General features: G+C 41.0%; 1 protein-coding gene across 1 annotated transcript in view; it reads left to right on the top strand.

Moving 5' to 3' along the window:
• The first annotated feature begins 9,544 nt into the window (after positions 1 to 9,544).
• Positions 9,545 to 18,306, top strand: part of TTL (tubulin tyrosine ligase) — a 48,586-nt gene continuing 39,824 nt past the window's right edge. Inside the window, exon 1 of the mRNA XM_036748320.1 lies at positions 9,545 to 10,355. Coding sequence (XP_036604215.1) covers positions 10,199 to 10,355 — 157 coding nt within the window. The 5' untranslated portion in view covers positions 9,545 to 10,198. The remainder of the gene's footprint in view (positions 10,356 to 18,306) is intronic.

The following is an 18,306-nucleotide window of genomic DNA, read 5'->3' as shown; positions in this document are numbered from 1 at the left end:
CAGGTTAGTGGTTCTTGGGAGAGGAGGAGTGCTGGTGTGGCAGAGCTGGCTGTATACAAATAGCTATGAAAACAACAGCGCAGCCCCTCAAGCTTGGAACAAAGTACTCTTTACTCTACAAGCAGTCATACCCCGACGAAAAACTCAAGGGTCAAGAAAGTTGGCTGGGAACACAGCTAGGCAACGAAAATGGACTCAGATTCAGACTCAGACTTTGGAATCTTTCTTTGGTGACAAAGAAGACTAATACACGCAGCCAGAAGAAGTCAACAAAGTCAAAGAGCCTACAACAAAAGCCTCCAAGAAAAACATGAACTAGTCCCAGGCCATGGAAGATCTCAAAAAGGATTTGGAAAAGCAAGTTAGAGAAGTAGAGGAAAAGTTGGGAAGAGAAATGAAAATGATGCCAGAAAACCATGAAAAACAAGTCAATGACTTGCTAAAGGAGACCCAAAAAAAAATGGAAAAAATATTGAAGAAAACAACACCTTAAAAATAGACTAACTCAAATGGCAAAAGAGCTCCAAAAAGCCAATGAGGAGAAGAATGCTTTGAAAGGCAGAATTACCCAAATGGAAAAGGAGGTCCAAAAGACCACTGAAGAAAATACCACCTTAAAAATTAGATTGGATCAAGTGGAAGCTAGTGACTTTATGAGAAATCAAGATATTATAAAACAGAACCAAAGGAATGAAAAACTGGAAGACAATGTAAAATATCTCATTGGAAAAACCACTGACCTCAAAAATAGATCCAGGAGAGATAATTTAAAAATTATTGGACTACCTGAAAGCCATGATCAAAAAAAGAGCCTAGAAATCATCTTTCAAGAAATTATCAAGGAGAACTGCCCTGATATTCTAGAACCAGAGGGTAAAATAGAAATTGCCTCCTCAAAAAGATCCCAAAAAGAAAACTCCTAGGAATATTGTCGCCAAATTCCAGAGCTCCCAAATCAAGGAGAAAATACTGCAAGCAGCCAGAAAGAAACAATTTGAGTATTGTGGAAACACAATCAGAATAACACAGGCTCTAGCAGCTTCTACATTAAGGGATCAAAGGGCTTGGAATACAATACTCTGGAGGTCAATGGAGCTAGGATTAAAACCAAGAATCACCTACCCAGCAAAACTAAGTATCATGCTCCAAGGCAAAATATGGATTTTCGATAAAATAGAAGACTTTCAAGCTTTCTCAGTGAAAAGACCAGAGCTGAATAGAAAATTTGACTTTCAAACACAAGAATGAGGAGAAGTATGAAAAGGTAAACAAGAAAGAGAAATCACAAGGGACTTACTAAAGTTGAACTGTTTTGTTTACATTCCTACATGGAAAGATGATATGTATGATTCATAAGACCTTAGTATTAGGGTAGCTGAAAGGAATATGCATATATATATATATATATGTGTGTGTGTGTGTGTGTGTGTGTGTGTGTGTATGTATATGTGTGTGTGTATGTATATATGTATGTGTGTGTGTATATATATATATATATAGAGAGAGAGAGAGAGAGAGAGACAGAGGGCACAGGGTGAGTTGAATATGAAGGGATGATATCTTAAAAAATAAAATCAAATTAAGGGAAGAGAGAGGAATATATTGAGAGAGGGAGAAAGGGAGAGATAGAATGGGGTAAATTATCTCACATAAAAGTGGCATGAAAAAGCAGTTCTGTAGGAAGAGAAAGAAGGCAGGCGAGAGGGAATGAGTGAATCTTGCTCTCATCAGATTTGATCTGAGGAGGGAATACCATACACACTCAATTGGGTATCTTACCCCACAGGAAAGAAGGAGGAAGAAGATAAAAAGGGGGGATGATAGAAGGGAGGGCAGATAGGGGGAGGAGGTAATCAAAAACAAGCACTTTCGAAAAGGGACAGAGTCAAGGGAGAAAATTAGATAAAGGGGGATAGGTGAGGAAGGAGCAAAATATAGTTAGTCTTTCACAACATGAGTATTGTGGAAGGGTTTTAAATAATGATACGCATGTGGCCTACATCGAGCTTGACTTCTTAGGGAGGGTGGGTGGGGAGGGAAGAGGAGAGAGAATTTGGAACTCAAAGTTTTAAAAACAGATGTTCAAAAACAAAAACAAAAGTTTTTGCATGCAACTAGGAAATAAGATACACAGGCAATGGGGCATAGAAATTTATCTTGCCCTACAAGAGAGGAAGGGAAAAGGGGATGGGAGGGGAGTGGGATGACAGAAGGGAGGGCTGACTGGGGAGTGGGGCAACCAGAATATATGCCATCTTGGAGTGGGCAGGAATGGGGAGAAAATTCATAAATCAAACTCTTGTGAAAATCAATGCTGAAAACTATATTAAATAAATTAAATTTTTTAAAAAAAGAGTAATTGAGACATTCTTCCCTGATAAATGTATCAGGACTTAGGAGCTTGGTGCTTTAAATGGGGTGGGGTGATTTAATTAATTTACTCAATTGATCCTCACCCTTATAAAAGACAAATATGAGTAATTTGGTCAAGGGAGAACATTAACCACTAACAACAACAACAATAATAATATTTATATAGTGCTTTATATAAATTATCTCATTTTGATCCTCACAACTAGAGATAAGGAAAGGTGTCACTTGAGCTGGAGATTCCAAGAGGCAGATGTGAGACAGGAAAGCATTGCAGATGTGTGCAGAAAGCATGTTCGATGGCATGTAGGCAAGAAATTAAACCAGTGGGGCAGTGTGGTTGGAATGGAGAGTGCCTGAGGGGGAATAGTGTAAAATAGCCTGTAAAGATAGGCTAAGATCTGACTGTGAAAGTCTTTAAATGTTAAACTGTGTTTTCTCCCAGAAGCAACAGCAGGGAAGTGACATGATCAGACTTGTCTTTTGAATATTAATTTGGCTGTACATAGGATGGATGGGAAAGTGGATAGACTAAGCAGCAATTGTGGCCCAATGCCCAAAAGACTCTAAAGTTTGCACCAGGCGGAATAACAATCAAGACAGTCAATGAGAAACTACAGTCACTTATTTGACTCCAGAACTGCAAAAAGAAAAAAAAATCAGTCCTGTCCCAATCCTGGCCACCACCCCACTTCTAAAGCTAACACCATGCAAGATAATTTCCCAGTGCAATAAAAGAAACCCAGGGCATCTGTAGCTTGCAGCATTTTGTCTAGAAGCATCAACAGCAGAGGGTTCCCCTGAAAAAGGCCTAGGGTGGTCAGAAAGTCCCAGAAGGGAATTTGGATCTTGGAAGCTCCAGGGAGCATAAGTGATCAGTGACCAGCATGACCAGCAAAGCACTTCAGCATTCAGACCCCAGCACCACTTACACTGGGACAACCCAGGTCTAGGAATGCTAAGGTCCCTAACATTGTATACTGAGATAAAAGAGAGGTATTGGGAGATCCATTGCTCTGAACCTCAAAGATGGAGAGAGTTGGCTAATGGTAAGGGATAGAAATCAGCGCAACCAGAATGGCCGGGGTGAGACCAATCAGAGTCAAGAATGTAGCAAGAATGTAGCACAGGGGGCAGAGCCAAGATGGACGTAGGAAAGTAGGGACTTGCTTAAGCTGCCAGAACAGACCAGACCCAGAATCAGCCATCTGGAACAGGCCTTGAGGCCATGAAACAGTGAGCTGTAGCAGTTACCAGACTTCTCAACCCACAAACACCAAAGACCAGGTTAGGGGGAAGCTGCGGGATCAAGTTCAGAGTGGTCCAGCTCACCAGCTCTAGGGGTGGAGGAGGTCATGCAGTGGTGGCTGTAGTAGCAGTAGGAAGCTCCTGAGGCTGCCTTCAGAGCACCAGCGTTAGCAGCTTCCCGAGTCCCTGGCTCACACAGTAGGAGGAATCTAGCCCAGGTTCTTTTGATCTGCTTTACTAAGCAAAGCAACATTAAGGGGTTAACAATCTCAATTTAATCCAGCATACAAATATTATTCACTTAGTTCAGGGGGAAAAGCCAGCACCCTGAACTTCAGAGCAAATACAAACAAATTACAAACATCAATAGACAGGCCTTGTCTGATTCAAATTCCAATACATAGTTACCAGAGTTTAACAAAGTCCCAACATCTGGGTTTACAAGCTGGAGGGCTCTTAATTACAGCCAGAGTCTCCACCTCAGCTTGCCACCAAGAGTGAGAGCTCTAAGCAAATAGCTCTGTCTTCCCTTTTTATGCTCTCTTTAGCCATCATCAAAGGTCATCTCAGCAACCAGAACTTAAGCTCTTACTATTGTCTCTGGAGTTAACACCTTCCCCTAGGACCTTGAGGGCTTCACGCCCACATCAACCTAGCACCTAATAGCTAGGGGTTTTGGGCCTACTTGGGAACAAAGATATGATTAGACCTCTCTTCATGGGCCCCACCTGGAGCCCCACCTTAGTTACCTAATTTAATCGAGGAGATAAAGGCCAAAGCTCTTTAAGGGAACTTGAATAAGTGCTAAGAGCCCATCTTGATAGCCAATACACTCCACCCCTTTCCAGGTCCATGGCCTAACAAAAGTCTAAATTAAGTGGCCATGGATCCTGGAACAAATAGAAGCATTATACATTGTGATCCAATCAAGCAGGAAACTAAAATATATCATTCACAACAAAACAAAACATATCATTCAGTGTCATTCCCAAATACTTGTTTACAATACAAACATGAACCACCCTAGCAAGTTAATCTCTTCAATCAATCATTCCCAAAATACTTGTTTACAATTCAAATGTCCACCCCCCTAGATCAAAGCAAATTAATCTCTTTAGTTAATACAGAGTGTCCAAATAAAGTACTTCTTGAGGGTGGGTCCTTCTCCCCACACTGCCATTGCAGATTTCCTCTCGGTACCCAAAGTCCCAACTCAAAGAAAAAATCCAAATAAAGTTCTGTTGTCTGTCTGTTCTCCCCATACTGTTCCAGCCCCCTCTTCCAAGTCCTGAGGGGCGGCTGGGCAATAAAGCCAACAGTGTGGGATCCCTGGGGGTCCATGGCATTTCCCCCAACCCACCATAAATAAATCCACCCCCCCTCCTGGGTCCCAAACAAGCCCAGGGCAAGGCCGAAAAAAGGCACACTTATCTCCTTGCTGCAAAGTTTCCATCTTGCCCCAGGGCTGAATTCCAAGCCCCTGGGTTCCTGGTTGTCTAGGTCTGGCTGGTCTATCCTGGCTTCTGCTGGAATCCGGATCTCAATGTAGGCAGTTCTCCATCTCTGCACTCATCTCACCAAAGTCATCTGGAAGGCAGCTCACTGCTCTCACGTTTCCAAAGTTCTCATGCAGGCAGTCTTCTGCTCTGTCTAGGTCAGTATGTCAGCAGCCACCATCAGCTTTTTGTCTCTCCTCACCAGCTGCCCCCACCAAATCTGCACGAAGGCCATTCTCTGATTTTTCTCTCAAGTTGGTAGAAAGGTTGTTCTTTGCTCCTGTTTCAAAACTCCACATACAATACAATCTCAAAACATTCACCCTTTCAGCACAGTCCTCTGGAGCCAGGTTTATCAGCTCAAGCCCTTGCTCTGGCCATCCAACCCTCCCACATGCCTGGGCTTTTTCTCCTATAGCCTTTGCTCCGGCCTGTCTCTTCTGGAGTGCTAGTACCAAAGGAGGCATTATCTCCTGCTCTGAGTCCCACTTCCACCAGCCTGTTTTCCTTCAGGCCTTTGTTGCTTCTGGGGCTCCACAGAACCATGGGAAGAGAGGAGAGAATTAGGAACTCAAAGTTTTAAAAGCAGATGCTTAAAAAAATTAAAAAATTTTTTTCATGCAGCTGGGAAACAAGATATATAGGGAATGGGGCATAGAACTCTAACTTGCCCTACAAGAAAGTAAAGGGAAAGGTGATGGTGGGGAATGGGGTGAAAGAGGAGAGGGCTAACTGGGGAATGAGGTAATCAGAATATATGCCATCTTGGAATGGGGGGGAGGGTAGAAATGGGGAGAAAATTTGTAGCTCAAAGTCTTGTGGAAATCAATGTTGAAAACTAAAACATTAAATAAAATATATACAGAAAACAAGAATGTAGCACAAAGCTTCATTTAAGAAGCTAAAGCTGGAGAGATGAATATTTAAAATGATTGAAAATCTAACTTCATAACATCTACAATCAGAGACTCAAAGAAAAAATTTTATTTTCCACAAGGAATACATAAATGCATAAAAGAAATGAAGCAAGGGAAAAAAAAGAAATAAATAAAAGTTCTAGAATAAAGAATTGGAAGAAGAATAAGTAGCTTATGAGAGAAAGTGGTCGTTCTTTCCTAAGAAAGATAATCCCTGAAAACCAGAATGGACAAAACAGAAACCAATGACTCTACAACACAGCAAGAAATATTAAAACCAAATTAAAAGAATGAAAAAAAATGGAGGAAAATGTTTTATATCAAAAACCACTGACTGGGAAAATAGGAACAAGGAGAAATAATTTAAAAATCAATAGATTTCAAACCATGACCAAAAAACAAACAAAAAACCCTGGACCAATATATTTCAACAAATCGTAAATAAAAACTGCCAGATCTATTAGATTGAGAGGGCAAATTGAAACTAATTCCACCAATCAACTCATGAAGGAAACTCCAAAAGAAAACATCTCTAAAATGCCATATCCAAAATCCAGAGCTTCTACATCAAAGAAAAAATGCTGTGAGCATCCAGAAAGGAGTTCAAGGACCAAGGAATCAGAGTCAGGATCATAGAAAAACTGGTAGCTTCTATTATAAGTAAGAGGAGATTCTGGATACAATATTCCAAAAGGAAAATTATATAGGCTTATAACCAAGGGTAACTTATCCTGCAAAGCTGAATATAATCCTTGGGGGAAGGGGGGAGGGGGAATGAATCTTTAATGGAATGTTGCACTTTGGAGCATTTCTGATGAAAAGACAAGAGTTGCATAGGAACTTTGAAATACAAACATTAAGAATCAACAGAAACCAAGAAAGGGACATTTATTAGATTAAATGGAAGAAGTTTTATGATGTAGTGTTAACATTCTTATAGAGGGAGAAGAAACAAACATCCCTTTAGAACCTCAATATCTTCAAATAGTATTGAAGGAGTTAAAGAAGAAAAAGAGGAGGTGGTGGGTGACGTAGGAGTGGTTTTATTCTAAGGGTGGTTTGGAGAAATCAAAGGGAAGAGAAAATAAAAAGAGAAATACACTTGTGTAGAAAAGAAGGGGTAGACCTTCCTACTTAAGAACAATTGGGTTACATGAAAAGAATATGCAAACACGAAGGTAGAGGGAGTGGGCACCAGGTGAACCTCACTCTTGTCTGAGCTTGAACACACACAGTTTGTTGTAGAAATAAATCAAACTCAACTGGGAAACGTAAGATAGGGAGGAGTTAGAAGGAAGGATAATGAGGGGGATAGAAGAGTCACCAGCAAATCAAACCTTGATTCTGAAGGGGGGAAGACTAAGAGGAGAAAAAAGAAAAGAACTTGAATATAAATACGTGCCTCAAACAACTGGGAAACAGCACAACAAATTATGATAAATGAATGTAACAGATTATTATTGTGCTATAATTTTGAAATGATAAAAGAGATGATTTCAGAGAATACCGGGTAGTATGAACTGACACAGAGGAAAGTGACCAGAACCAGTACGACAATTTATATAAGTACAGCAATAATGTAAAGGAAAACGACTTTGAAAGACTTAAGACTGTTCAAAGCACTGACCAACAATATCTACAGATGACCTAAGATGAAGCATGTTACCATCTCCTAACAGAGAAGTGATGGACACAAAGTTCCAAGATACATAGTTTTAGATTTGGACACTATATGCATTGATTTTGCTTTTCTTTGCTTATTTATTGAGAAGGGCTTTTTAAAAAAAAAAATTCCTTTCTCTTGACTTATAACTGGATAGGAAGGAGAAGGAGTTAATAATAGTGTTTGGCGAGAGGGGAGGGGGGAACTATAATGTCCAGAAAAGAGCATAAAGTTCCAAAGGAGGCACAGAAAAGTAGGGGACAGTTTTTAAAGTGTAGAATCTATTATATACGTTTTAAAAATCCCAAACCATTAAGAAATGGAGATTTGTGGTTTCATTTGGAATCCTCATTTTGTATTCTGCTGTGTGTATGGGAATATCCTTTGGGAGGGTGGGGTTAAGTGAAGTGATGAGGGATTGAACTAGGGTGAAAGAAGTGAGAATTTGAGAAAGAAAACCTTGGAGGAGGAGTCTTGGGGGGATGATGGGAAGCTTATGAACTCAGTTTTACATGATAAGTAAACTTGGAGGTGACTAGCATCAGTTCTATAAAATAAAGTCAAAGACTTCAGCTCTGATACTGCAGGAAAAAAAAGGGGCATGTGTCTAAAATTGAAGGCCTGGTAGGAAGGTTAGGGGTATTTGAGTTAGTATGCCTAGAAAAGGGGAATGGCAATAGGAAGGTGATAAACCTAGCCAAAGAAGGAATTGAAAATAAAGGAAATGTAAGGGATGTAGTATAGCATATGTTTCCTGTGAAGCAAAGGCAGAAAAGAAGAGGAAAGAGGTAAGAGAATAAAGGCCAAGAATGTTTTTTTAAAAAAGGACATTGTCAAAAGAAATAGCATAGTTGGCATTTGGAGATCTGAGTTCAATTAGCACTTCAGATACTAACTAGCTTTTTGACTAGAGGCATGTTACAACCTCTTGGAGCTTGAGTTTCTTATCCCTAAAATGGGAATAAAACTTCTAGGACTACCTACTTCACAGGGATGTTAGAAGGGAAGTTCTTGCAAACTTTCAAGCACTGCATAAACGTGCAGCATGAAGTCCAAAATTCTGGAAAGTCCAGCACTAAACCAAACACATGACTAACTTAGTCATCATTAACATTCCAGTCTGTACCTACTGCTCACCCACGTGGTCTTTTTCTACCTTTATTCTCCCTCCCTTTTCTGACCCTTCCCTTCTAACCACTCTCACTTCATGCAGTATAAACAGGTTCCCTCTAAAGCCGTCATTAAGGCAACTACTTTAAATGTTACGGGGGGGAGGGGGGGTGGAGAGACACAGGATGTCCCGAAAGTTGTAATGAAGTACCAGACTTTTTCCATACCCTCAAATCCAACAGTGCTGAGTTAGTTTTTTTGTTTGGTTTATGACTGAGTGTGGGAAGAAGTATGGGTAATAAACCTCAGAAGAGAGGTGTTGGGGGTGCAAAGTGGGCACGTAACTCTTTTTTGTCCATTTAAACAAAAACTGTGAATATGCCAAAACAACTAAAACAGAGGGACATCTGCCGACTGTCCCTCCGCCTTCCTCCTCAATCGCCCCCAACCCACCCCCACCCCCCTTCATCTCTGTAGAGGACTCTTTCTCTGTTCCCTCTTGCATTATCCAGCTGCCACTACTGAAATCCGGGAAGGCGGGCCCACGCAAATCCCCTTGGGGACCTCTAGCCCAGCCATGAGAAGCTAGATAGGGAGTCTGCAGAAAGGGTGGCGAGGACAGAGCAGTAGAAGCGAGGAGTACTAATGAAAGGAGAATTAGGGAGAGAGGGGAAGAAGAGTGCAAGGGAACTGGCGACGTCCGTGTGGCTCCTCCTCCTTGACCCGTGAGCTCAGCGCGGAATCACAGGGGAAGGAGGAGGAGCTAGTATGAAAGAGGAGGAGCAGCTGCAAAGGCTGTGGCAATAGCCAGGGCTGGGGCTGGGGCTGGGGCTGAGGGTGAGGCTGAGGCTGAGGCTGGACTGAGAAAGAGCCCGAGAGGTGGCTACCGCCTGCGACGCCCAAGAGCCGGGGTACCTGTGAGCCGAAGGCTGGCCGGGGGCTGCTGATGCCCCAAGAGCCCATGGAAGGCAAGGCTGCTGAGCAGAACTCGGGGCTCGGTGGGCTGCGGGCGCTGGGGGTCCCCACTAGGTAGGCGGTGCCGCCACTGAAGGGTGGGGAGGGAGTTCCGAAGAGGTTGGGCTCTGAGCACGCCGCTGCTGCCGGGGAGAATCCCCACATTGCCCGGAGGAAGAAGAGGAAGGTGGCCGCTGGTGGGAGCCCCAGATCGGGGGGTTGGGGGGGCTGACCTAGGCAGAGCGGGCTCAGTCCGACAGTGGCCGAGGTCGGCGCCCGGGCGCCTGGCTGCTGGAGCTGTATCCGATGCAGAGCCGGGAGGGCGGCCCCTTCATTAGCTTGCGAGTCGCATCCTTCGCTGTCGCCCGCCAGGGCCAGACTTGTGCTTGCAGCTGCCGCCGCCACTGAGACCTGGGCCGGGGCAGCCCTCCGCTGACATCATGTACACCTTCGTGGTGCGCGACGAGAACAGTAGCGTCTATGCCGAAGTCTCCAAGCTGCTCCTTTCGACTGGACAATGGAAACGGCTGAAGAAAGACAACCCCAGGTTTAACCTGATGCTGGGAGAGAGGAACAGGCTGCCCTTTGGGAGACTGGGTGAGAGACTTCCCACTCCTTCCCTTGCCCACCTTCCCCCTACTGCTTTTTCAATGCATGCTCTCCTCCCATCCTGAGGAAATAAAGACAATATATCTTTTCTCATCCACGAAGGTGAAAGGTCTGAGAGCCCATTAGGTTTAATTACTCACCCCTTCACCCAAACCAGACTTAGGGTGGATTTTGAGCTGGTGATTTCTTCCCCTGATTCCTCTCTTCCAGCCCATCCTGAACAATGGGCCGACTCAGAAATTTACATTTAGAGAAACCCTGCGTAGCGGGGTGGAAGAGGACCTGATTAAGCTGACCTAGGAGAAGGGGAAGTATTGGCACAGTTTAGGGTCCCGAACAGCATCAGCTTTGCGACTTGGGTGTTGTCTGCTGCAACAAGGGAGGGACTCAGATCTGGTATTCACCAGTTAGAAGCCCTGAACAAGGGCTTTACCCAGTATCCAAGGAAATAAAGTGTGTCTCTAAGGTTTTATTTCTTAAAAAGATAAAGTTTTTCTTGGGTTTAAAAGAAAAAAAACCAGTTCTAATAGTTATTCATGGTTGGCAACAAAACTGGGCAGTCATTCTGCAGCACCAACAAACCGCCTTTCAACTTGGACCTGGTATTTCATTCACCCTTCAGCTCTTTGAAGTGTTCTGCTGAGTGATTCCCTTTTCTTGAATTTCCAGGGAAGTAGTCTATTTAGAATTGCCTCTTTAAGGCTGAAAAATCCAGCAATGGAAAACTTACTTAAATTGTAATGAGATAGGAAAGTAACAGCTGGACTCAAAAAATGAGAGTGTACTCTTGGATAGGCTCTCAGATTTAAATTTTTTTCTTTTTTTTTAATATATTGACCAAATTATTCAATAAAGCAGATCTTATATGAAGTTAAGATCTAGGATAGATCTGACCCCAAAATGCAGCAAGACCCAAAATGATTACTGTAGGCTTAGTACTTAATCTTTTCCTTTCATTCTCCCCTGAACACTTTGAACAAAGTAGTCATATAACTTGTATAACATATATTTATTCTTCCTTTTGAGTGCTTAGCCTAAGTCAGTGTAATCCATTCATTCATTCATCTTTTCTGAAGATTTAGGCATGGACTGTTTTCAATCAATAATTTAAAAAAAAAAACCTTTATCAGCATGCCTGTTAATAATTTTGGTATTTCATATGTTTATCTTATGTGACTGTGGTATTGTCCAGTCTTTTCGACGTTCACAGTTTCTTGTAGTATTAAACAGTAGGTCACCACCATGTGAATGAAAGTTAATTTTAAGGATGAAAATAGCCCATGTAATAGAATCAGGTTACAGTGTATTATTTGCATATATCTTAAGCATAATGGTTACAGGTTCTTTATAAAGAATGAAATTGTATCACTATTCTTTGAAAGGAGGAAAATGGTGTCTTCAAATTACAGGTCATTTTTTAAAAAATTAATGCAAGTAACTTTGGAACCTTTTAGAATTTGGAGAGCTAAGAGAAAAAGAACTTAGAAATAGACATTCAGTTTTGTATATTGAATATATATATATATATGTACATATATATATACGTATATATATATATATACATATATATACATATATATATATATATATATATATATATATATATATATATATATATAAATTAGCCCAAGTTCCAAAGAACTGAGTTATCACTCTTACTGCAACACTCTCCCTCTGGTTTGGCTCATTGTCACATTCCCTCTAAGGGACAAATGGAAGTGAGTTAGCTTTTAAATGGGCCAAGATGACTTTGCTAGCCTGATGACCAACATTTTGCTCTTGAAGAGATTGTGTTTTCCTAGGTGGTTACTAACAGAATTTGGAGAAATAGAATGGCCATGTGTTTGATACCTGATGGGAGTGGCAGATCTAAGCCAGATGTCATTTAAAGGAGTCTAGATAGGCTGAGTGGGAAGGATGTTGTTCTTCTTTACTTAGCTTATGTCTCTTCTTTATTGTCAGTATTCCTGTGAAATGAGGTAGGAGGCAAGTAATTTCATTCTGTTTTATAGAACCATATCCATATTCTCTGCTTAGATCTGCTCCAGTCTGTTTTGTATTTTCACAGTAAAAAAAAAACATGGAGCTGCGTAGACATATTTTTATTTTACATATCTAACTTAAGTAATAGCAATTGCCGTGCCTAAAGCAAAAGAAAAATCCTTTTATCAAATCCCTCAGCCTCAAACCTTTGGCAGGGGATGGAAAAGATGCGGCAAGACATCTGATTCATCTTCCAGTGTCTTGGAAGCTCATGTCAAAAATTTACCCAGAACAAATTTAAAAGAATGAACAAAGCATTTGTTAGGCATTTATTATGTGCAAGGTATTGTGCTAAGTGCTGGAGATAAAAATAAAAAAAGTAAGTTGATCTCTGTTCTCAAGGAGCTCACATGCTAAGTGGTGGGGCTGAAGAAGGGGGGAGGGACAAAGCATATGGAAGATTTCAGCTGCAAGTAAATGAAAATGTCCCCTGGTCCTTAGCATGCAACAGCAAAAGAAGAAGTTAATGACTCTTCTTTAATGTCATTTCCACTGGTAAAATCATAATAGAGTAATATTAACTGATTAGACAGGAAATTTTTAATTAATTTAAGCCAAGACATTTTCCAATGTACCTATCCAAATGTATGGCTTAAAGCTACAGAGAGTTCATTCGTACATGAGAACTTAGATTTTTCACTATCTTCTCAGACAGTTTTCAAGTTAAAATGCACTTACTGATACTTGTAGGGCTCCCAGATTTTTGTATTTTATTTTGCTTACAGTGATGCTGAAGAGGCAGCATGACCACAGTGCTAAACTTGAAGTTGATGAAAATCAGGTTCAAATCCTGCCTCTGAAAATTACTAGCTCTGTGGCCCTTGGCAAATTACTTACCCTTTGGGTATCTAAGGCAACTTACTTATTAAGTCATAGATTGTGTGGCAATTCCTTCTGCTGATGGAATAGATCCTTCATTTATTCTCCTGGTACTCAAGTCTAGTGATGCTAATACTTCCTGTCTTCTTAAGGAATATAAAAGTCCAGCAGAAGAAGTATGACAGATGGACTGGAGGAGGGGAGGATGGTGGAGGCCGGAAGATCTGTTAGTAGGCTATTGAAGTAGTTCATGTGGGTAGAAATGAAGGCCTATCCCAGGATGGTAACAGGAGGAGTAGAGAGATGGTTATGGTAGCATACTGTAGTGGATAGAGCATTGGGTTTGAGTCAGAGGATCTTGTTTTGAATCCATGCTCTGCCACCAACTACTTGTATGACTTTGGGGAAGTCACTTAATATTTCTGGGCCTCAGTTGTTCGTCTATAAAATAAAGGTGTTGAACTAGGTGACTTCTAAGATCCTACAACTATTCTTTGAGGGGCCATTTTAGGCACCTGCACAAATAACACTAACACAGCCATAAAGAAAGTTATTTTTCCGTATAGAAACTTGAGAGGCCATCTAGACAGTTTTTCATGACCTAGAGCAAGCCTTGAGGCTACATGTGGCCCTTTAGGTCCTCAAGTGTGGCCTTTTGACTGAATCCAAACTTCACAGAACAAATGCCCTAAATAAAAGGATTTGTTCTATGAAACTTGGACTCAGTCAAAAGGCAGCACCCATGGACCTAGAAGGCCACATGTGGCCCTCTAGGCCCTCAAGTGTGGCCTTTTGACTGAATCCAGACTTCACAGAACAAATCCCCTAAATAAAAGGATTTGTTCTATAAAACTTGGACTCAGTCAAAAGGCAGCACCCATGGACCTAGAAGGCCACATGTGACCCTCTAGGCCCTCGAGTGTGGCTCTGACTGAATCCAAACTTCACAGAATAAAGTCGTTTGGATTCAATCAAAGGGCCACATTTGAGGACATAGAGGACCACATATGGCCTTGAGGCCACAGGTTCCCCACCTCTGACCTAGAGAAAATGGCTCTGAAGTTGTGGTGGCTAACGTAGTTTTTAATTCAGGCATTTTTAAACCCAGATGAAAACATAAACCTCTGCTTAGAGTAGAATGAAGTGAAAAGTAACTCCTCTAAGTTAGAGCTTCTTGTCAGCTCTTTCAGTATCCCCAGTGGGGCTTGGATGACCTCATGTCTGCTGAAGATAAACAGGATGCAATTAGATAAGAGGCTGGTGGGAAACAAGGAAAAAAACTTTACATCAAATTAGAGAAATAACTGGATTTGGATCTGGCTTCACTTTTCAGTGATTATTAAATCTCCATTGGGTCCATAGCACTGGATAAAAGGCAGCATGGACCGGTAGACAGCAAATGAGTTGGAGCCTGAGGAGCCAGGGTGGGGCCCTGGCAGGGCTATTTATTCTACTCCAAGAAACATTTATTAAGCATGTAGCGTGTGCAAGGCACCTTGCTAGTCTAGGTCTTAAGAGTACAAAGACAAATGAAAAACAGTCCCTACCCTCAAGGAGCTTAGAGTCTGCTGGGGGAATACAAGCTGTGTGACCTTGGGGATGAGATTTCTGATTCTTATGGGGATAATAGCTGTTGCCCCACCTACTTAGAGAGTTGTAAGAGTCAAGTGAAATAAATTGCAAAACATTTTGTAAATCTTGAGCACATGGTACACATATACACAATTGCTATTATTATGGAGGAAGAAAGCATGATGGTGAATTTTGGAGAAAAAAAGAGTTATTTTCTCAAAGGTTTATCACCCTAAGAGAGAAAATTAAAATATGTGCACACACTAAATCCAATAAGAAGATATGACTTCGTCCAGTAGGATATGTTACCCAAATGCATGTTATTTTGAAATAATAATTGATGTTTCAATTATTGAAATTGAATTCAATAATTATTTCACAGAATTTCAGAATTTCTGAGTTGGAAGGGGTTTCAGCAGCTATCTAGCTCAGCACATATCTGAAAAAGAGTGCCTTCTCCAATGTCAGAGTGAACTAGATAGGTGGTCAGCCAGCCTTTGCTTGAAGATCTCCAGTGTGGTAGAATCCACTTCCTGAGACAGCCCCATTCCACTTTGGGATAGCACTGATTGTTAAGAAATTTTTCTGCATGTCAAACCTAGATTTTCCTCTCTTCAAATTCTACCTCTTACTCTTGGTTCTGATTCCTCTTTCACATGTTGAGTCATTTCAGTCATGTTCAACTCTTCATGACCCCATTTGGAGTTATCTTTGCAAAGATATTGGAATGGTTTGCCATTTCCTTCTTCATCTCATTTTATAGATAAGGAAACTGAGGCAAGCAAGGTTGAGTGACTTGCCCAAGGTCACATAGCTGGTAAATATCCTTCCAGATCTGAACTCATGAAGATGAGTCTTCCTGACTCCCAGTCTGGCACTCTATCCAATGCACCTCTTAGCTGCCTCTTTCACATGACAGCCTTTTAGATAAAGACAGGTATTATGTCCCTCTTCCCTAGACATCTTTCTTTAGAAGTGCCTTTAGAAGTCCCTTCTTAATTACAAAATTGAACTAATATGCATTTGCCCTTTGTGCAAGGGGCTCAGGAATATAACATACTTATACAAATAACAGTTGCTAATCCTCTGTTAAGTAAGTTGGACTTATACTTTAAAGTGCCAACCAAATTTTTTGGAGCTCACACTAGGCTTACAGAGATGAAGATGAATGAATCAGACCTAGCACTGCAGGTTACCATGGAAATTGAGGGACCAAGAACAGCATGGTGTGGAACAATTTAAGGAAAGTATAAGAATATAAACAACAGAAAATATTGAAATCAGAACGTGATTGATACTATGAACAACAGTTCTGAAGTTCACCCAAGACAAGTGGAGGAGAGGATCGAGGAAAACTTTGTGCAAAGGGTGAGCTTGTACAGAAATCAGAGAGAAGTAGAGAAAGAATGATAATGAGATTGTGGTTAATGGGAGAAGAATAACTCATAGACACTTGAAATTCTACGAGCAAAGATCTTACCAGTGATACATTTAAAGCCTTAGAAGTTTTGAGCCTCATTTCTTCATCTGCAAACTGAGGGGGTTAATCTAGATGAACTCCCATGTCCTTTCCATCTCTAAAGCTGTGATCCAATAATCCTATTAACATGTTTTTTTTTTTCTTTTCTGAGGAGGCTTTTAAAAGATATTATCTTAAATTATAATATTTCACATTTATATGGTGATTTTAGGTTTCCAAAGTACTTTACAGACATCCCCATTTGATCCTCACAACAGCCATCTAAAACTATTATCTTCCTTTTACAGATGTAGAAACCAAGGCTCAGATTATTTAAGTGACTTCAAGATCATAGTTAGGGTCAAAGGCAGGTTTCAAAGCCAGACCTGAATTCTAAGGCTATCATTCTAGCTACTATGCCAAAGATAAGTTAGTTTTTATAAGAATGCTCATTTAAATCCCAAATTAAGGATTATCAATGCTGTATCAGCTTTCCCTGAATATAACCAGATTGGTTTCTGCTTTGCTTTGCCTCATCAGTGATAAAAGAAATTCAATCTTAAATAATATGGGTATTTTCTTAAGTATATTTTTCTTTTCAATTTCATTTACACACAAGGAAGGCAGTGACAACTTAGTTACCCTTCTCATATGGAATTGAAGAAGTGAGAAGAGGAAAATAAAAGCCTTATTTGAACTCTGGTTAATTCTTTCTGTCTTTTAAAGTAGTGGTGTCAAACTTAATTAGAAAGAGATCCTCAAAGGCTCATATTGACTTAGATTGGTTGGTTGGTTGGTTGTCCTCATTCTCCAAGAGGACCAAAAATGACATCACTGTGCTATTGACTTAGAAAACCACAAATAAACATTATGTTTTATTTTTATTTATCTTGCTAAACATTTCCCAATTACATTTTATTCTGGTTCAAGCTGCATTTGGGAGTGGGTACAAGTTTGACACCTCAGCTATAAAGAGGAGAGATGAGAAAGAAAGGGAATGAATATACATCTCTATAGCACCTACTATTTGCTAAGCACTTTTTACAAATATTACCTAATTTGGTCCTCACAACAACCTTATGAGGTAGGTACTGTTATTATCCCCATTTTACAGTTGAGCAAACTGAGGCAAACAGAAGTTAAGTGATTTGCCCAGAGTCACACGCCAATAAGTGTCTGAAGCTGATTTGAACTCAGGTAGTCTTGACTCCAGGCCCAGTGCTCTATCCACTGATCCACCAGCTACCTCGAAAGCCAGTGAAAGAGAGGTTGTGTCCATTAGACAATCTCCTTGTTACTTGTTATCAAAATCAAAGGATAATTTAAGATACGATGATATCTTAGGTGAGAGGGTTTGCAGAATCCCTCTGACCTTGAAGATTATTCTGATTGGGGCTAGAATTGAGACTAGCTGTCTTCATTCATAGGAGAACCAGAAGAGACTGCAGAGGTCATCTAATGCAACCTTCTCATTTTAAAAAAGAGAAACCTGGCCCTTAGAGTAATGTGACTTATACAAGGCCCAATAAATAGCAAGCAGCAGAGCTTGCATTTGGAGGCTTCTCCAGCACTACAGCAAATAGGAATTTACAGCAAGGTAGAGGAGGAGGAGGAACAAGGATCCACTTTTGGAAAAGCCTTGTCTCCCAAGGGCATGATCTATGCTAGTGACCTGAACAAAATAATTATTCCTGCAGCCTAGCCCTGGACTGAGGACAAGTAAGAAGCCCGTTGGTGGTAGAACATATTGGTTAATAACTCCTGCTGCTGGACGTAGCACGTGTGCAATGTAGCAATTAACAGCCTTGTGGTGCTTTGCCATGTGCTCTGCCTTGCAAATCACACTGCTCCCTTGGCTCATGGGAAACGATCCGACTGTTCATCTGACAGGTGTCCAACATACCCGATCCCTGTGGCCAGTTATAGGACCAACTGCAGAATTCCTGGACTTAAAGCAGACCACAGCCGGCCGGGAGCCTGGAAGCGGGTCAGGGTTTAAAAGTCCCATTAATTTTCTGTCTTCCAATTGTGTTGGCTAGCAAGCAT

The sequence above is a fragment of the Trichosurus vulpecula genome, chromosome 3, assembly GCF_011100635.1.
Source record: "Trichosurus vulpecula isolate mTriVul1 chromosome 3, mTriVul1.pri, whole genome shotgun sequence".
NCBI lineage: Eukaryota > Metazoa > Chordata > Mammalia > Diprotodontia > Phalangeridae > Trichosurus > Trichosurus vulpecula.
Note: the sequence above shows the minus strand (reverse complement) of the source record. Positions and strands in the feature narration are given on the sequence as shown.